Raw genomic sequence first — 21503 nt, 5'->3', positions numbered from 1 at the left:
ACGATGATGCCGTGTCAGTTTTTAAAGCAACGAAAAAGTCGCTCTGTAGCGCCCTGGAGCCCGCAAAAATAAAAAACTTTTTGCCGTACGAACCCGAAACGCGGTGAACGTTGTGCGCCGGAAAGCTAGTACAAACGTAATGTCCACTGATGACGCGTTGCGGTGACAGCAGCTTCAATTCAGAATGTCTGTGATGATTTCCCAGGCTAGGGAGCTTCAACGCTCAGCTTAGACAATGGCTGGCATTATCTTTTCTTTTGTTGGTAGGTGCAAGAAAGAGGCTAGCCATCGCCCACTGCACAGTCACCCGTTTTGGGAGTTCTGGCAGTCGTTGCCAACAGGTTTGCTTTTTGTTGTCTTTGTCTCAACCACATCTGACGTGGCTACCTGACAAGCTAGACGTGACGCGTCACTATCTGTTCATTTATTCGTTAGGTTCATGTGCTGTTCGTTTATAATCGCTGCATGTTAGGAACCGCATGAAACAAAGGAAAGGTTCGTTTGCGGAGCACGGAGGACTTTCGTGGCAGTGGCTACATGCGCTTAGTTCTTGCGGCTTGTAGTGCCAGCTTTACAAAAGCGTTGACGTTTCCCTTTAGAGTGCTTGTTTTTGAGGTGCGCGCGCGACATAGCTATTGCATTACCACTGGCGTGATCTCGTCCCTTTTGAGGATCAAGGTTTCAACACCGCAGCGCTAATATTGTGCAAATAGCCACGCCAGACAAATCCAGTACTCTGTTGCTGAGAAAGTGGACATTGTGCTGGCTTACGTGAGTGTGCAAAAGAACGCGCAGCTGGCATCGATGCTGTGTGCTGTCCAACATCCTGGCTGTCGTGTGCCAGCTCGCACCAGATTTGTATCGACATTTAATCAGTTTAGGACCACTGAATCAGTCCATGCACAGAAAAGGAAGCAACCAGCCAGTGCAACCGATGATATAGCTACACGCATATGGAATTTGATTGTGTGAACGAGGCGCTAGGGCGCCATCACTCAAGAAAAGAGGGGGAAGACCGCTCTCTGGCTCTCGAGCTGTCGGCTGAACTGGCCAGCACTGCATTATCTCTTGTAACTATATTGTGTATGCAGTCTCCACTTTTAATCCTTCGTTTGCATAACATTTTTGCCATTCCCCATCCTCGCCACGGAGCTCCGCAGCGGCCGCACCGTCCTGCTTTCGGTCATGGCTCCCGGTGACGACACCTTGTCTGCTTCTACTCCTGCGAGGAATACCACCGCTTTCAGCTCACGAAAAGCCACCACGTCATTCCACAGTTCTCCCGGCTCCCTAACACGGCTGCGATGTCGTCTTGCGTCGATTTTACCGCTTCACCACCTTCAAAGCAGCACGTCACGCGTATTGTTCGCCCCGAGCTCTAAGCCACAAGTCTTGCGCCGTTCCACCAACGCCCCCTTGACCCCACCATTAACCAACCAGCCCCAGCGATCTCTCTCATTCAGGCAGTTGTGCGGCAAGAATTTGCAAACCTAGATTTTCCTGCTGCCTGTTCCGTCTCCCAACCTGAAGCGCGACTGGTGCCAACTGCTATGCCTCACGGCAATCTTTATTCCCCTCCCAGATACCGTAACCCTACCGAGTAGAGAACTCCGGACGACAAGCCATTTGCTTCCGTTGCCTCCGCATTGGCCACGTCACCGTATTCGAGCACCTTTTCCCGGTCTCCTCGCCCATATGCCGACCCGCGCCATTACAGACGTATCCGTCGATGTCAGTCATCCTGCTCGCTCGCCGTCACCTCAGCGCCAGCGGTCCCTGTCGCCCCACTCATGCCGCTAATTGTCGCTGACCAATTATGGACCCTCCCGGATGAAAAACTAGGCCGTGCAGCTCTAGGAGGCAGTGCTGCATTACGTTTGTCCTGTCCAAATCCTCCGTTGATGCTCCTCACCAACACGAACCTAATTGAAGTAGACCTAGATGGTATTCCGTTGACGGCATTAATTGATACTGAAGCCCAAGTGTCCATAATGAGCGCTAACCTATGTCGTCGCCTCAAAAAAGTTCTTACGCCTGCCATCACTCGAGCAGTAGGCGTCGCCAGTGGCGCCACTGTTGCCATCAAGGGTATGTGCACTGCTCGCATAGGAATTGCTGGCTGCCAAGTTCCAGTCCTGTTCACCGTGCTGACCAGTTGCCCTCATGACCTAATCTTCGGGCCCAACTCTCTGATGATGCATTCTGCCCTCATCGACTGTGCCGCCGGTTCGCTGTGCCTTGGGCTTCCTCTTCTTTCAGATATTTGCCCCGAACAACCGAACACCTTCTGCACTACAGCGTTTGTTTGCTTACCTCCAAAAGCCCTAATGTTCATCGAATTGGCCTCAAGGGCAACCATGCCTGATGGCGACTGTGTCGTCGCACCTATTCGTGATGTCCTCCTGGCACGCGACCTCTCTGTGCCACTCTCCGTCGCAACCCTAGCCGCTAATTGGATGTGTCTCCCGCTTATCAATTTTGGCTTGACAAAGCAAATTTTACCTGAAGGTATAGCAATGGCCATGCTCCGGTCAGTGACAAACGCCCACGTCACTGCTTTTGCAGCCGACGCGTCTCCAAATCCTCCTGATTACCTGCAGAATGCCTTGAACCTCGACAGCCCATTATGTCCCATGGTCGCTCCGGACCTCGCACCTGACCAAGCAGCCGCCCTATATTGCCTTTTGCTTTCCTACCACGACATATTTGACACTGACAATCGACCACTTGGTCAGATGTCCCTTGTTACCCATCGAATAAACACTGGTGATGCTGTTTCCATTCACCACCGACCGTATCACGTGTCCATGCCAGAGCGGCAAGTTATTCAGCAGGAAGTAAACAAGATGCTCGCCAGAGGCATTGTTAAGCCCTCATAGTCCTTGGGCGTCGCCTGTCGTGCTCGTCAAAAAGAAAGATGGCACGTGGCATTTCTGCGTTGATTACCACAACCTAAACCGAATTACTAAAACGGACATTAACCCTTTACCATGAATCGACGATGCTCTTGATTGTCTTCACGGTGCCAAATACTTTTTGTCCATCGAACTTCGATCTAGTTATTGGCAGATTTCCGTCGATGAGCAAGACCAAGAAAAGAGCGCTTTCGTCTCTGCTTCAAGGTTTCAAATAGTCAACTTGCTTTTGTTACTTTGACGATGTTCTTGTATTCTCTCCTACATTTGAGACGCACCTTGACTGAATCGCAGCTATCCTTGACGTTTTCCGCAAGGATGGGCTCCAATTAAACACATCGAAGTGCCACTTCAGGCGCCAACAGATTACAGTGCTAGGCCATCTCGTCGATGCTTCCGGAGTACAATCCGACCCGGAGAAGGTTCGAGCAGTAACGGCTTTTCCTGTACTGTCAAAAACGTCCGAAGTATTGTGGGGCTCCGTTCTAATTTCCAATGGTTCATGAAAGATATCGCAGTGATCACTCAACCACTCACTGAACTTCTTAAGAAAGGCGTGCCTTTTATGTGGGATTCCCATCAGGCTGCCGCATTTTTCTAGCCAATGCCAGCGGTTATGAGATCGGCGCCGTCTTATCGCAACGCCAACATGGACACAACCACGTTATAGCCTATGCTTGCCGGCTCCTGACAACTGCAGAGAGCAACTATTAGATTACAGAGCGCGAATGTCTAGCTCTCATCTGGGCTGTTTCAATGTTCCGCCCATATTTATGTGGCAAGCCCTTCTCAGTAATCACAGACCATCATGCGCTCTGTTGGCTTTGTTCGCTCAAGGATCCTATTGGCCAGCTCAGTCAAAAGCTCAGTCAAAAGGGCTCTGGATTAAGAGGAAGCTTTAGCTCGGGCCCAACTCCAACGCGGCCTATTCAAATACATGTAAAACGCAAGAACGTTTTTCTGAGACAACCCCTGGACCTATTTTAATGTAATTTGTTGCATTTGAGAGAGAAAGTTAAGTTCTAGTGACTGTTGGAAGGGGAATTTCAATTTACGGCCTGAATTTTGTTAAATAGGTTTTCAAGTATTAGGTTTCAAGTAAATAGGTTTCAAATAGAAGCACGAACTTTACAAATTCATAGCTCTGCATCAAGAACAGATATCCCTGTTCTGTAAACGGCATCCATTCAAAGCGGACATATTCGATATGTCATTTTACATCTTACGTGAATTTGTTACGTTGGTTACAAGGGTTCTGCAAAAGCTGTATTTCCATATTACTAAAATTTTTTATATTTATGTGTAACATATCAATTTTGTCCGGTTTAGATGTATAATTAGATGCAATTCACAGAATTGTATTATCCTTCTTCGTTGTTGAGTTACAGAGTTGTAAACTTGATAGTTTCGTTTCTTGAAAATTTTCGATTTTTGTCAATATTTAATAAAAAGTTGACGAGCTAAATCGAACACTCGAAACCAACAGTCACTAGATTTTAAGCTTTTCTTTTAAATGCAACAAACCTCGTCAAATTCGGTGCAGTGGTTGCCGAGAAAAATCAATTCTCCTTTTACATGAATTTAGATAGGAGCACCCGAGCTAAAGCTAAGGTGCTTCACTGTGCTCAATAGAGCAGTATTTTTGCGTTTTGCCCCCAATCAGAATGCTGACAAGAATTACAAACCAACTAATATGTCCTCGGCAGCATAATTTCATACACACTTGAGCAACTCGTACCAAGTAGGCAAACTTGGCTATTCACCACAAACTCGCACAAACAAGCAAATGTAAGAGAAGTGCCGGTCACTGCCCACCTGCGGTGGAGCATGACTGATCCACAGTCTCCGTAGTCTGCACGCTCCTTGACTCGCTGCCTGCTCTGAAGGAGCAGCCAACAGACTTGTCAGCCACAGGCGAGCTGCACTGTGTGCCAACCTCGACCTGACCGACGACGATGGAAGGGGCGTGGCATGCCGTTCTGGCAGCGATATTTTCAACTAGGCTCATCGCATTTGTGAGGCCTGCAAAAAATAATTGCAGTGATTGCAGTCCTGTTACAGCATAGAGAACATGAGAATAATGGTGGATGAGGAACAGACACACGAAACAGCATTTGCAGCACTAACAATTCAGTGCATATATGTATGTGTTGGTGCGTGGGAGGTGCCACCCTTTTTTCACATCGCGACTTAACACACGCGCGTTGCACATTACTAACAATGACACTCTATTGTTTCAACTAAGGACAGCGCAAAGGAACTGAAGCAGTGCTTATCGAAGGCACGAATAGGTGGATCTGCGACTTCAGCGAGACGGCGGCAACTGTTGCGCGCTAGCTCGCATTTTGAGATCACCTTATACGGCACGAATTCGCAAACTTTCATACAAGTGTCAGCAAAAGAACAGGTAATCGTACAATATCATCGTATACAAAACTCGTAGAAGTACTCTCACCCAAAGCACCTCCCTACTGATTTACTCTCACCTTTTTTCCAGATGCGTTGCGGTACGTAGCACATTGGAGAAAGGAAACTGTACCTTCCACAGTGATGGTGGTACGACTGCAGGATGCCTTAGAACGTGAGGTACAAGAACAACAACGAAGAATAAGCATGTAGTACTTGCTGCGGTAAAGCTAGAGCATTTTGAAGTTTGAAGGAAGAAGAGAAGAAGAAGAAGCTAGAGCGTGGATAGATAAAAGTTCAAGCTATGGCTGCGGAGTGGCTATTATTGGCTATAATGCAATTAAGGAACATATTTCACATATCTCAGCTGTATCGCAGATGCACCTGTTTCATTTAAACAAATCACGAACGGTAGACAGAAAGCAACGGCTCTACGCTAAATAAATTTACAGAAAGTTGGGCCGTTACTGCTGCGACCAGGTCACAGTAGACAAAAAAAAAAGAGGCCCATGACGTTTCATCCGCCTATTCATACATACCGTTTGCATGCGGTGTATCTCATGAGGTCGGTCGGTCGCTCTGCGCGCTTGCCCACTTCACAGCGTGCGTTATATTTCCAATCTGTATGCGCGTAATAAAAGGTTGGGTCTGTCACCCGCTTGATGCGTTACCGTTAGGTATATTGCGCGCATATTTTGCCTCGTGGTCACGTCAATTTGCAACCTGCCTGTGGAGCTGCTCAATTGAGTGGTATGCATCCGTCAGGATCGTCAGTGCGTTCACAGAATCAGTCGGTAATCTCGTTCAGGGAAGGATGCGCGAAAAAAACGAGGACCTAAAAAAAACACTGGCATGCAGAGCCGTTCCGCCAGATCGTGTTACATCTTTTCTCGCTCTGGGGAGGTGGTCTTAGAACAGCTTTAAATTTGCTACCGCTTTTTTACAGCTTTGTTGCAGCTCATTTAATCGTCACCTGCATTTTCTTTAATAAGACAAATGGCATCACTGCGCGGAAGAGCATCTCTTGAAGTTTCCCAACAGCCAGTGGAGCCGTAGCTGCTGCATATATAAGCTTGACGCAGCTGAGAGGATTAAGACGTGGCATCACCGTGCTATTGCGTGATGCATAAACTGTGTGATATGAAAGTTAGAAAGAACAAAAGAAATTAGTGTGGTTAAACTTTGCCAAGCGGAATAAGCGGGCCTACCGCGTAAGAAACGCTGAAGAAATCGGCTTCCTAAAGTCAGCTTCGCCGCTGTAGCATTGCTTACGCGGTGAAGTATACTCAGCAGTATTGCAGTGAAGCATACCAACTGTTAAAAGGGGCCACAGATATGTGCTCCTTAATTATGTACGCGCGCACCCGCCGTCTCCTGTCACATTACGCGCGCCGAGCTCATAATAAATATATTGCAGATCTTCAGAGCCATAGGCGGAAAGCTTCTTTTTCCGGAGGTGCCTGCAGCCCGACCGACTTAATTGCCGAACCCCATGTATATGTATGTATGTATGTATGTATGTATGTATGTATGTATGTATGTATGTATGTATGTATGTATGTATGTATGTATGTATGTATGTATGTATGTATGTATGTATGTATGTATTTCTTGCACTTCAAGAAACTTCCCTCGTATATGGTTGTTCACTGAAGTGACGGCCTTATATGAGAATTTACAAGACCACATAGTACGAGACAGTTCTATTGCACAGCCCGAGTCCACTCCCACCACCACGAATCTGGCATCTTTCGGTAGTGTAACCTTCCTTCGTGTAAATGTCATATACTTCGCTAACACTAATACTGCTTCACCTTTCCGCCAAAACTGCAGCTTCTCTCTGTCTTCTTTCTTTCTGTTCGAGTACAAACGCTCCTGCACATTACTGCTGTTGATTCTGCTTTCGAATGAATACGGCTTGACCTCATTTCGGTTACGGAGTGAATTGTACAGGGTGCTCCAACTTTGCAACAATTGCAATTAATTATCAATTTGAGAAGTACTACACTAATTATCAAAGTGTCAATGATGCACTCGTATAGGCACTCGCAGGCCACCCAAATTACATCTCACTGCTGTGATTTCAGTGACGTACTGCAACGCCGTGAGCGGAACCGGGAACAAGCTCGTCGTCCTGATGCTGCCGCCTGGGCACAAGAACAGGCTCGTGCAGCCGAGCGCAAGCAGCAACTGCGTACCGAGGATCCGCGGCTACTTGCCAAGCCGTCGTTTATTGAACCGTCGGGATTAACCAAGTAACAGACACCGGGGCCGCACGTTTCAGCTTCGCTGATTTGCTTGGGCGTTTTTTTTTTTATTTCCTTCATTTGGTTCTGGCTAGCTCAGAAAAACCCTGTTCTAGGGCGCTGCTTTATGATGCAGGTGAGCGCGGTCACTTGGTATGCACCATATTTCGCAAGGTTTATGTATCAGTCGGAAAAAATTAGTGCGCAATTAGTACGTCGCTGAAAATACCGCAGTTAGATGTCCCTTGGCTGTGCCTACAAATGCCTCATTGACACTTTGATAATTATGATAGTATGTCTCGAGTTAGATATAATTAATTACAATTACCTAATTAAATATAAGTAACGAAAATATTACTGACAGCCACTGTACTGGATACAATATGCACTAGGTTTTGTATTGCTTTTTTTTCTTAAATCTTGGTGCATGATAGTTAATTGGGATATCCTGTATATATTTATGACCTCTGCATGCAAGTGACAATGCTTCCATCACTAATGAATGTTGCAAATTATTAGAAGTGTACTTTTTAATGAATCGATAGCTTTGCTTACTGGAAAGAGAAGCGATACTGAGACACATATCATTCACGTGCATTTCACACGCCATTGATAAAAGACTCTGTCGAAGGGGTCACCAAAGTCAGCAGGTTTTTTTTTTTTTTTCAGGGTCAAAAAAGCATGGAAAGCATTTGAAAGCGAGGTGAACATACGGCAACATGTTCATTTCTAGGCATAAGCTAATCCATACCTTTAGTACCAATTGTTAATTGGCGACCGACTTCTCCTTAAAAAAATAATAAACTTTGACCTGAGTATATATTGAAATATATAGTATGTTCATGGTGTTTACAGTGGACATTTAAAACAATGTTGAAATGAGAAAATACCGATGAGGCAGCTGCCACTGGTACTTAATGCGCTTGTTCTCCTTTCGCTAAGAATTTCAGAAATAAAGCAAACTATAAAATAAAAAATGTGCATGTCCGCGCCAACAATTATGCAATAAGCTATTAGCCACAACAAAATTTCAAGCAATAAGGTCAAGGCAAATAAAAAGAAACCTCAAATGATGTGAGTGACAACAGTCAGGCAGCGACACGTTACGGGGGGGGGGGGGGGGCGCTAGGCTTTGGCATCGCTGGGGGGGATGCTCAGCCCCCCCCCCCCACCGGCAAACTCCAGAGAGGGCTTGGGCCCCGGAGCTTCCCTCGGCACATATGTTCATAGCTATATTGCGGACGGGCTTGTGACGCTTTGACCTGTTGTTTCGTCCACCTCCTAAGCAAATGTTTACGCGGGTCATTTTTAAGGTGAAGCTGTATATGGCTAGACGATCGATTCATCCGTCTGTCGGTCGCCTGTACGCCGAAAACTCCTCCGGTGCAACACTATGCACATGCGCGAAAAGGAAGAGAGAGAGAGAAAAGGAGAGGGGCGCAGTTAGCTATGTTAGATTAGCTGCGCCAGTAGTTACGTCGTTACTCTCCATCGCAGCCGATCGCGCACAGTTTCTCTCCGGCTCCGAAATGGGTAGGCCACACGTCATACGTACTCCTTAAGAGCAGGCCGCTTTCGATAAGCAACGCTGCGAGCAGAACCGAGAATGATCTGTCTATGCCATGCCGATGATGCAGCCTGGGCACAAGAACAGGCTCTTGCAGCCGAGCGCAAGAGCGAGGGAGAGCGACAACTTTGTTCGTTAGAGTGGGGAGCTAATTCATATGCTCGTCGGAAAGGCCAGATGGCTGCCAGGTGATGCGTGACGGCGGCCTCTTCGGCTCGCTCCACGGCTCGGAGTTGCACGTCGGGGCAGGAGCTAAGCAGCACGTCCTCCCACGATGAAGGTGGGGGAGAGGCTAGGGGATCGGGAGGAGGAGGGTCCCCTTCGCTGTTCCTCAGGATGCGACTTAGCGAAGCCCCCCCTGATAGGTATAGCCCCATCAAGCCGTTGTTTAATGAACCGTTGGGATTAACCCAGTGATAAAACACCGGGGCCGCACATCTCAGCTTCACTGCATGCTACGGAGAGCTTGGACAGTGAATTCTTTTCCCCTGAACTGTTGAGTTCTTCAATAGCTACGTCATTTCGCAGTTTTCGGAAGCTAAACAATGCTTCTGCACCTTAGCGAAGCCCCCCCCCCCCCCTGATAGGTATAGCCCTATCAAGCCATTGTTTAATGAACCGTTGGGATTAACCCAGTGATAAAACACCGGGCCGCACATCTCAGCTTCGCCGCATGCTACGGAGAGCTTGGGCAGTGAATTTTTTTCCCCTGAACTGTTGAGTTCTTCAATAGCTACGTCATTTCGCAGTTTTCGGAAGCTAAACAATGCTTCTGCACCTTAGCGAAGCCCCCCCTGATAGGTATAGCCCTATCAAGCCGTTGTTTAATGAACCGTTGGGATTAACCCAGTGATAAAACACCGGGGCCGCACATCTCAGCTTCGCTGCATGCTACGGAGAGCTTGGGCAGTGAACTTTTTTCCCCTGAACTGTGGAGTTCTTCAATATAGCTACGTCATTTCGCAGTTTTCGGAAGCTAAACAATGCTTCTGCACCAGTAGTGTCGCCACCCATTTACATCACAATGTTATTTTGTCACTGGGGGACCATTGAACACGGGGTATACTCACTCGCACGTGTGGAAGTTCGTAATTATAACTAGCCGTAAGATCAGCGTGCCTCTAGAGGATCGCTGCTTTGCATCCACCCTTGCTATGCTTTACCGTAAAAGATTCTGTATGTCTAATCGCAAAGCATACTTGTACTTAGGCGAAGCTAACCTTACGAAACCAAATTTTGCAATGCTTCCAAGACGTTCGCCTCTCTACCAGCCACTACCAAACGCTTATCGGTGCGTCGCTTGGCAGAGGTCTTACCAGCTAATTCTCCTCTCTTCGGAATGGGGGACACTCGCATGCATGAAAACTGCCAAGGAAAGCAGTTGCCCTGATGCAGGCAAGCTCCTTTGTCGAAACGATTGCACAAGCCTCTTCGACCACCATTATCACCGCAACATATTTGTTTATTACGGTGAGGCATGCCGGTAATGGGAAGGGTTCATGCGAATCGGGAATGTAGGGTTTCAGTAAGCGACGAACGTCATGTTCTAATCTCGGCAAAGCAGGTTTTTGCGGGAGGATGATGTTTTGACAACTTTTGTTGTCTAAAGCCATATATGCCAGTTAAATTTAGCTCTTGTCACTATCAATATGCATTACTGCAGTACAGAAGATGCTTCGCTGCAGGAGACGTACGTCCTTTGAAGATAGCCAAGACCCTAGGTGACATGTTCACCCTTGCCGCTATTAACATGCTTCACTGGAAAGCACATTGGGTATTGCGGTGAAACCTACTACAGCACATTTCTCAGTTTAGAATGCAAATACCTTAGCCTTTCGCTTTTGTGATAGGACACTCGGTATAATGAAGACATATTCACTGCTAAAGACTTCTGCATTGAAATGAAGACATGAACATTAATGGCCGTTAGTGTGATGTTTTATCCTTTTGCTTTGTTGAGCATGTGATACTGCCATTGTTAAATTTTCCTCTTTGTCCATGCTGACAAGGTGCTGACGTGCATAACATCACATTGAAAGGAGTCACTGTGTAATTAGTGTTCAAAGACCAGTGTGATGGCTTTGCTGAAGAGAGATCGGGGTTAAGCTGCCGTGAAGATTTCTTTTTTCTTTTTGGTAGTAGTTTTCCGAGAAGAAATCAGGTATCAGAAAAGAGACCTGTGGTACCCTGGGTTTCAGCATGTAACGGTGGAAATGATGCAGAATACATTTTCTTTTTTTTTTTGCCTGAGACCAAGAACTAGCTGAAGTAGGTAAACTATTTTAAATAGCACCTATGAGCAACTGCAAGCTGTGTACACCTAGACTCATAACACAATTATCTTGCTTCAGTCCAAGCAGGCTTTTATCTGCTTTGTTGAAGCCTCAGGTACATTTTCAGCGGCACAGTAATTCCTGTCTACCTTTTGCTCAAGTGTGCCTTAGACATAATTGAGCGATTTGCAGTTGCAACTGGGCAGCAGCCTTACCTTGGGAGACCAGTGGTAGGGCACGCTTTATAAAACTAGGCAACGCATAGTATTACCAGTCTGAGCAGAGACAGTTTAAGTATGCATCACCTTTGATATCCTTTAATAAAAATTTCTAGCACATTTACGTCCTAGATCTTAAATACTTAGTTTTCTTGTTCACTGCATTAAATGCTGTATAAGTTTTCTTGTTCACTGCAGCTGCGCTCGGCTTCTGTCCAAATTTTAGCGCACTTATATAGGCATGGCTCATCAGGGAGCATTTTTACTTACATACCTTCTTTTTATTTATCTCACCTACAATCAAGAGTGAATGCATTTAGCACATGAATCTGCTGTGCATGAACCTAACTTACACTGCCATATGTTCAACAGCACAATATATGTAGCTGGTGTTGGTTCATTCAAGCTATGCATTACTACAGCCTTTAATGAATCATGGTGTGAGAGCAGAGAAATGGATATAAAAAAATAAGTCTGCTATAAATAAAGTATTTCTACCCATATTCCTTATTTATTTATGTTTGTGTCCCTGTATTTTCCAGCAAAACCAATCATATGGGGAATTGATCGTGATAAAGTTCTCGTGAGCATTTTAAGGAAGAGCACTGAACCCTTTCTGCTGGTGCACTGGTAAAATGTATACAAGCAGTAAAATTGAAGTAGACGGCGAAATAGCAAACATCAATGCTTTATGCAGAATTTGTTAGCGTTTTATGTCAGCAATTTTCACGTAAAACAATATGCTCAGACAGAGCATACTGGAACTACAAAGCACCCATCTTTCAGGTTAGGTATACATGAAAACAAGATATTTAGAGGTGATCACAAGAGATATGCTGGCTTTAATGAGAAACTATAGACGTTAAAGGCAGCTGTGAAAATGGAGAATTTATGCAATGTGTAGCGTTTAATCAGTTCAGAGAACTTCCGAAGCTGCCATAACACATTGATAACTGTGGATGAGGGGACAGTGGTAGCCCTATTTGGAGCATGAAAAATAAATAAGATGGAAACAAGAGTAACAACCTGTAATGCAATTAAATAATCTCGCTATACTTTTAAAAATGATGCAGTGAAATGAATTTAGTGTCACAATTCCCTTTTTTGTTTTACTTCATTTGGGTTGCATAGACTGATTGCAATAACACGAGAAAGCAGAGGGAGTGGAGCACATTAGAAAAATGCTAGTATGTCTTTATATTCTGTCTTGTTTACATTGAAAGTTCAGGAAGGCTAACTTAGAAAGCTATGGTGAAGCCATTGGTTGAACCTCTATGGTATGTAACAGTTTCAATCGCTAATGTCACTGCTTGGGTTTACAGTGCCTTATTTATAGTGTTCATACCCATTTAGGTGTTGAGCTATTGGAAGATTAAGGTGACCAACAGGCTGAAAAAGTAGTTTACTGAGTAGAATACATGGCAAAGGACGGAAGCATTGGACAGAGCACAGGGAGTGTACTCTGTAAACGTCCACCTAGTGGAAATGTCCATTTCATCTGCTGCTGAAGTTCTGATTGGCTCGGCTGGGGTATGCATGAGAATGAGACAGACACCCCCAACTAATCAGCACTTTAGCAACAGTGAAATGGACATGTCCATTAGGTGTACACTTACAGAATGCCCCCCCCCCCCCAACACCCATGTATACGCCCAGCTACCCCCAGCTCTCTAACATAGTATTTCTGTGACCAGCATGCTTACTATGCCACCCTTGCTTTCAATGTTTTTGTCAGCGAAAGTGTGAAAGAACCAAGTTTGCGCATGAAAAATTTTCCTGAGGGTGTGCGGCTTGAAGCCCATACTGGTAACCACGAGAAACCGGGTTGGATTCACAGTGCTCCAAAGGGAAAGCCTTCATCTAAACAAATATGGAGGGGGGTGACTGCATGGTCAAATTTGCTGGCTCACAAGTTTTCCAAGAACAAGTCATGCCAGAAGTTGATGCAGACTACATGTTTGGTGAATAATTGCAATGGCTAAAATTATTTAGGTAATTTTTATTAGAACTGCATGTTTACTGGAAATATCAAAATATTTATGTTAGTGCAGAGGAATACCCTCTGCTAGCGGTGATGTCCTTGAAAGAATGAAAATGCATGAGTTGAAATTGTGTGGTGCACGAAGTTAATAAAAAAAACTCGGCAATTAAAACTAAATGCAAAGAATAGTACTCCAAATATGTCACTACCTCTTCAGGACTAGATGAATGCAAATAATAAGCAGTTGAAAATTAGGCACCATCCACTAAAACAGAAAATATGAGATATTCCGGCTCACGCATGAGAGCCTTGTTCACAATGATTCTGAACAAAGCTCTATTTGAACAATCTTATTTCTCGTTTTTGAGGTTGGCATCCAATTTATATTACCATGCCATACCATGCTGTACTTTATTAGCAAATGGAAAACATCAACAAATTTAACACCCGGTTATTGTAAATATTTGGCTAGTTTTACATAATCAAAAATGCCAAATAGTTAATAATTTTAGCATACAAATACTTAGCGTGTAATATACTATTGATATGCAATACTTCAAATATTCGTCCACCCCTACAAATAATGCTTCCTTTACCAGTGTTCAAGGATTAAAACAAAACTACTTCACCATTGCTAATACAACAGAGCATTGAACATATGGCAAAAATTGCCTCTGCATGGTCCTTTTAATAAATCTGTCATGTGTAGTACTCTGCAGTCTGACTGAGTGCGAGTGAACTGAACTAACATAGGGTAAGTAGCATCAATTGACCTGAGCCCAGTTTCTGTGGTTTTTTTTTTTCGATACTGCTATACTGAATAGAATTGGCAAAAAAAACATTGCACCCATGAATGATGTGGACATTGCGATTCGAGGAGCTACTCCCCCCCCCAATAAGGTATACCCATTCAAATCTCAATCTAACAGAATTTTCTGTTCTCTACAAGAGTGACAATGTGGGCTTCTTGGTGAATCATGGAATGTAGTGTAGTGTAGCAAAAACAAGGTCACAAGCAGAAATGAAACACAGACCCAAGTGCCAAATTATGTGTGTTCCACTTCTTGTATCCTTATTTTTGTTGCACTATATTAGATGCAGTTCGATACTCTAGCTGTCACATTTATGAGCAATGAAAACTTAGAATCAACTGTCTTGCCAGATTTACAGTAATTAAAAAGCAAAATGTGGATATAGTAGGTTTAATTGAATTCTGGTGATTTTAGTATCATTGCCGTATAGCTTTTAAGAATGCTTAATTGTTTCTCCCGGGAAGGCAGAGTACGCGCTCAACTCCTACAATAAGTGTGAATGTAGGCAAAAATGACATTTCTGGCTCTTGCACAGATTTTATGGTATGTTGCTTGATCTAATCAAGTAATTTTGTTTTAACCAAGATCTCACTTTCAATAAAATATAAAACCTCATATCCTAACAAAATTTGTTAACTAGACTTGCTGTACTTTATAACCAAAGTACTGTATAGGCAAAGAAGCTACAGACGCCATGAGTGGCGAGCAAAATTAAAATAAAATTGCTTTAGTCTAAACACACTGAGCCCCGCTGTGAAAGTACACGTTACAGGCATTGGGCAAGAAAAACTTTGAGGGAACCACAATACCGCACGCATTCATTCAAAGCAGAACATGAAAGTGCCATGGACTTGCAATGGTTATGGGCATTTGGGAGCAGTCTTTCGATTACCCATTCTTACTATCAGCCGTACGCTAGCATAGCACGGCCATGTGGGAAATGCAAGTGTGTGAGCACCTTGCCGTGCGCGGATTAGCAGGTTGTAATATAGTGGCACTCTAAGGTAGCATGTTTAAAACACCGCTTTTGCTTTGCCTATCGCCTGAGCTTTGCGGCTGCTCCTGTGTTGCGTGCCTCGCACAGTACAGAATTGGCCCGGGTACCGAGAGTACATGGGTCGGGCAGACCTTGCAGACGAAGCGCGAACGTGAGCTCAACATAAACACGTCATTGTTATTCTCTAGAGATTATTTATGAGAAAGCATCAAATTGTGCATTGAGCGAAAAAGCTGGTGTCTATAGCCTCAGCGAAACGGCACCTAAAATCCCATTGGCTGCGACATGTGCCTCAAGAGCGTGCCGCGACGGAGCAGAGCAGGTCAACAGGCACACCTGCCGTCGCTACTCTAGAACACCAGGAGTTGCGTGAGGGGAAAGAGCATCGTCGTAATGCCACATCATCCTCACTCTCACAAGCCGGCGTGCGGCCCATATATATCCGTCTCCCTCCCTCCACTGGGCTTAGCAATGCTGGCCATCACTTCTCTTGGAGCCCCAAATACAATTAAATGCTAAAATAACTGCATTGCATGCTGTCATGAGGGTACTAAAATAACAACAAGAACAGACAATGAACACTCATTAAACACAGGCATTTATTTGGTCCTCCAACGCCAAGTAAACTCCTTAAAAATCAATTGCTGTAAACAAGTACTTATTTGTGGAAAGAAGAAGCATAAGTAGAACAATATCAGAGTCTCCAGGATAACACCAGACATAGCATAACCTAGAGGCAACGAATACATGAGCCTAATAAAAAAAGTTCATATGCAAAAAAAAAGAATATGGAAAGAATTAGTCACATAGATGTAAGAAAAATTCACAAATGTACAGCCAATAAAAGTAACATCACACATTCTAAAGCTGTGAATAACAATGGGAATACAGACACACCTCGAAATAGCAAATCTCAATTTACAAAATCAGTGATTTAAAAAAATATTTTTGTTACCCTATCTTAGCTTCACTGAAAATCATGTGGCTCTTTTGATGATTTAACAGAGTACATTCATCAGGAGGTTTCGACTGAAAGAAGTTTTCCACTATATAAAGTACGTACTTGAAGCTTCTATGGCTAGTAAATCCAGCAAAAAGTATCAAAATGTTGGCCCAGGTAAGTCATCGATTGGCCGTGTCCTTCAGCATCCCACCGTTCAGGGTAGTGATGGCCTTTGCCCAGTAGTACACCGCCACCACATTTTGCTAGCAGCTGAAGCGGTTATACTATATGTAGCTGCATTTGTCAGCATGGCGCTGTCATGTTTTCTGGTGCTGTCATGTTTCCTGGCATCTGTATTCTCAGTAGTGCCGCACACGAATTCACTAAGTTTACTATTCAGGCACGTGACACGGGATGAAAAGTGTGCGATAGTTTTATAGCAAAAAAACCTAAATCATGTGCAGCAGTTTTGCACGTTAATGCACAAGTGCAACAGTGAACCACAACTATGTATTGGATTTCACCGTGACCTGGTACCCTGAAAAAATTGGACAAGAACCTTGTTCACGTTAGCCCTTATGTCGTACATTTTATGCGTTAGTGTGAAGTGGTGTTCAAGAAATTTTCTGAAAGAGGCATTTCCTGACTAAGTAATTAATCAAAGTGACAAGAAGCCTGCTAAACCCAATGTGAAATTTCCAGCCATTGCTTGGACTGAGCATATCACTTCCACGAGAAAGTTCTTGGGGAGTTTTACCACATTGCAGCTCAACATTTACTTGCACTGATAGTACCAGCAGATGTAACAAGGAGGATAGATATAGTAGTAAGACCACTCTAGGTGTAAACTTGTACCAATACGTTTCTATATTTGTCAGAAGAGCATGTATAAGTTTAGCTTTGTTTTCTCCAGGCGCTCAAATTTCTGTGTATGGCCTTCTGTGGTGAATGTGTTCGTGACCAGCTGATGACCACATTTCGGGTATTTCCAGAACTCCTTCCTGTAGTTTCACTGAAGTGACAGTCATACTTTCCGGCAATAAACTCTTCCTTCTTTGTTGGCGAGAGGTGTCACTATGCTGCTCTGTTAGACCTCTGTTGCCGCTGGCACAGGTTTGATGTCATGAAAGGATCTTTCATGGGCACTTGTCAACACCCATGTCTGGTTGTAACACAGTAGTCTGTACAAGGGATGGGCCAGAGCAGACACTAGAGGCAGGAATTAACTGTAGTAGTTTACAGCTCCGAGCAAAGAATGAAGCTATTCCTGGTTTTCTGGTGGTGGTGTGGCTACAATGGCATCTGTCTGTTCAATTGTGGGATTTATCCCATCTGCGTACAGTCCCCAGATCGTGGAGGCAATGGGTATTCCATGAAAAGGCTGAGCAGACTTGGCAACTATGGCATGCCTAATTTTGCTGATGTCCTGCTGCTATTCATTGACGTCGCCACATCAAGTCATAGCAAAGTGAAATGTGGAATTTATAGCAGCTAAAATCCCAGCGGAGGTTGAGCTTAACTCGTTTTCCTTGTGCTGTATATCTTGAATTTCTTTGAGCGATAATGCGCTTGTGTGGGTCGATTTTCATCATTTCTTTTGCTCGTTGCCTTATGACATGCTGAGAATAGATCTAGAGCAAATATGGTGACACACAAAAAGCATTCCAGGGCCCTATTAAGAGCACATGGGGACACTTGTCCTACTTGATGCAGCAGAACACCCTGTAGCTTTTTCCATATCTATAGATTTCTAACTTAAGTTCAACATACCTGCTGACCCACTCCACTGCATGGTGGTGCTGTGTCCTCTTTATGTCTGCTGAAGTACTCAGCAAGTGCAAAGGACTTGGAGCAGGTGACAGAACAGTAAGGTCGGTCAACTGTATGAATGCTCAGTTGCTGCTTCATGGCACACTCCAGCGAGGATTTCTGAGTGTATGAAGGGCAATGAAATGGCTTCTCGCCTACATGGGTGTCCAGTTATTCCTTCATGTTGGCCTTGCACGAGAATCTCAGAGGGCATGAAGGGCATTGAAATAGCTTCTCTCCTATGTGGTTGCGCAGGTGGCCTTTCAGGTCTGGCTTTTGTGAGAAGCTCTGAGGACATAGAGAGCATTGAAATGGCTTCTCGTTGTGTGGTTTTGCAGGTGGTCTTTCATGCTGGACTTACACGAGCAGCTCCATGGCAGGATACTGCCATGGAGCTTCTAACCTGTGTGGGTGCGCAAGTGCCTTTTCATGTGGCTCTTTACTGTGAAGCTCCGAGGGCATGAAGGGCATTGAAATGGCTTCTCGCCTGTGTGAATGCGCAGGTGTACTTTCATGGTGCACTTATATGAGAAACTTTGAGGGCATGAAGGACATTGAAATGGCTTCTCGCCTGTGTGGGTGCGTAGGTGGTCTTTCATGCTGGACTTACGCGAGAAACTTTGAGGGCATGAAGGGCATTGAAATGGCTTCTCACCTGTGTGGGTGCGCAGGTGGACATTAAGGTTGGCCTTTAATGCAAAGCACTGAGGGCATGAAGGGCACTGAAATGGCTTTTCACCTGTGTGGGTGCGCAGGTGGACTTTCAGGTGAGCCTTTAAAGCGAAGCACTGAGGGCATGAAGGGCACTGAAATGGCTTCTCGCCTGTGTGGGTGCTTAGGTGGTCTTTCATGGTGGACTTATGAGAGAAATTTCGAGGGCATGAAGGGCATTGAAATGGCTTCTCACCTGTGTGGGTGCGCAGGTGGGTTTTCAGGTAAGCCTTTCGCAAGAAGCTTTGAGGGCATGAAGGGCACCGAAATGGCTTCTCACCCGTGTGGGTGCGGAGGTGGATTTTCAGGTCAGCCTTTTGCAAGAAGCTTTGAGGGCATGAAGCGCACCGAAATGGCTTCTCACCCGTGTGGGTGAGCAGGTGGAGTTTCATGCGGCTCTTTACTGCGAAGCTTCGAGGGCATGAAGGGCACTGAAATGGCTTCTCACCCGTGTGAACAAGCAGGTGGGTTTTCAGGCCAGGCTTTCGCAAGAAGCTTCGAGGGCATGAAGGGCATTGAAATGGCTTCTCACCCGTGTGGATGCGCAGGTGGGTTTTCAGGTCAGGCTTTCGCAAGAAGCTTTGAGGGCATGAAGGGCATTGAAATGGCTTCTCGCCTGTGTGGGTGCGTAGGTGGTCTTTCATGCTGGACTTACGCGAGAAACTTTGAGGGCATATAGGGCATTGAAATGGCTTCTCACCTGTGTGGGTGCGCAGGTGGACATTAAGGTTGGCCTTTATTGCGAAGCACTGAGGGCATGAAGGGCACTGAAATGGCTTCTCGCCTGTGTGGGTGCGCAGGTGTTCCTTGACATTGTATTTCTGCGGGAATCTTTGAAGGCATAAAGGACATTGAAATGGTCGCTTGCCCATATGCACACACAAGTGCCTCTTTAGATTGTCTTTTTTGGAGAAGCTCTTAGGGCATAAATGGCACTTAAAAGGATGCTCGCCAGTACGGACCCTGGCACGTGATTCCAGACAAAACAGTTTATCACTTTCATTGTCACAGAGATTATCTTGGCGGAGGAGTCCCTGCGGTGAATTGTGACCATTGGCTGTTGATGAAGAAATAGAAGGCCTGGATGCTGCATAAATAGAAGAAAAGTAATGTTATGAAATGCATAAAACATAGATACTAAAGCTAATGATGAGCTTAGTTTTTTTTTTCATTTGGGAGGTCTTCAGGGTGATTTCAGGTATGGTGGAACAAATGAAGCCTAGTGGTCCATTTGATTTACTCAATATTTCAGCATCTGAATGCTTCAAGACTTTGTGCTAGCTGGCTCATGCTTCATGAGCCAGCTAGCACAAGCTTTATTTTTCTTCAAATAACCCGCCAACAAATGAAGCTCGCAGCGTCTTTCAGAATAGCTCAGACAAAATATACGCAATACCTCGGGAGAAATTTGAAGAAAATTTGGCAGAGGCACTCAAGACTGCTTAGGTGTGGGAATACAAAAGCATTACAGTCCCCTTGGTGAATTTTTTTCCATGCATTCCTTGTCTGTGCAAGCTCTTGCTTGTGCTCTTACTGCACCTCAGTAAGGCCACATCAATATACACCGAATGTCTCAATGCACTCGCTTGCTCGTGAGGAGGTCGTAACTTGAAGGACAGCTCAGAAGCATTCAATTGGACATTAATTTTTTATTTTATACACTCATGACATTACGCCACCTCTTGCCCACTGACATGCACAGTCAGGTGCCCAATGACGCACACACTAGGCCGCAGCTTTCGTACGACAAAGCACACCTTTGGTGGGGCCACCATGCTGTTGGGGAAGTATGCTCGTGCCAAATTTCAGGGGCCAGAGGGGGGGGGGTGCGTGTCGGCATCCTACTATGGTGGCTCCTGTGTACGACGCGGCTAGTGCGGCCACGTGAGTCCCGTTTTGAAGGCAATCTGTGGTGTGGACACAGGCAAATGCTGAGAGCTGTTAGCTTCGTGTACACTGCATTTTCACTGCTTAGTTTCCGTTGAAGTGAGGCAGCATGAAAGTCAATTCGCCCGCTGCTGCTACTGCGCTTCCTCACTCCCGCGTTTTGACGGGTGCGCATGATGATCGAATGAGAGGTGTTCATATGTGCTTGTGCGCTAATGATTACAATTTTATACAACAAATAAAACGACTATCCTTACTTCGTATAGCTGCCTACTAATGCACCTGCCTAGTATCTAGTTGGTTCGCAATACCCTCAGCATACTTTTCTTTGTGCTGCCCCTCTGCTATAGCAAGCACTGCGCTGCTCGGTCTGCTCAAGTGTATTCCAATGAACACTGAATACAGCCACTTTGGCCATTCTGACAGCTTGCTGGAAGCACCAAAAAGTCATGTTAGAAGCATGAAAATTACGAGAAACTGTGCAGGAGGCGGAGTTGCGTGGGGCGAGGAACTTAAACGGGTGTACTCTTTTAAGGATAACGAATTTTCCGTGTTTGGTGCATGTTTGCTCATTTGAATATACCTCTGCTCATTACTTTCAAGAGTACAAACTGGTAGTAGGCGATGTCCTACAGGCACCGGTTGGTAGGTGTAGACCTTGATTATGAACTGCATCTGATTGCGACAGGCATGACTGTCTCGCCAAGCCATAAATTATGCAACGAGTACATTTTACTG

At 45.1% G+C, this 21503-nt stretch overlaps 1 protein-coding gene across 14 annotated transcripts in view; it reads right to left on the bottom strand.

The window, feature by feature from the left end:
- The window catches only part of LOC135913743 (oocyte zinc finger protein XlCOF6-like), a 63339-nt gene that overhangs the window by 3956 nt on the left and 37880 nt on the right, over window positions 1-21503 (bottom strand). For 11 of the 14 annotated variants that reach the window (XM_070523846.1, XM_070523847.1, XM_070523842.1 and 8 more), the window contains one exon: window positions 15991-19965. In XM_070523846.1, coding sequence (XP_070379947.1) covers window positions 18566-19965 — 1400 coding nt within the window. In that variant the 3' untranslated portion in view covers window positions 15991-18565. Of the gene's footprint in view, window positions 1-4730; window positions 4938-5401; window positions 5489-15990; window positions 19966-21503 lie in introns of those variants that run through there. The other 3 variants (XM_070523849.1, XM_070523853.1, XM_070523848.1) reach the window with 2 other exon arrangements.

This window comes from Dermacentor albipictus, chromosome 8 (genome assembly GCF_038994185.2).
Source record: "Dermacentor albipictus isolate Rhodes 1998 colony chromosome 8, USDA_Dalb.pri_finalv2, whole genome shotgun sequence".
Classification (NCBI taxonomy): Eukaryota; Metazoa; Arthropoda; class Arachnida; order Ixodida; family Ixodidae; genus Dermacentor; species Dermacentor albipictus.
Note: the sequence above shows the minus strand (reverse complement) of the source record. Positions and strands in the feature narration are given on the sequence as shown.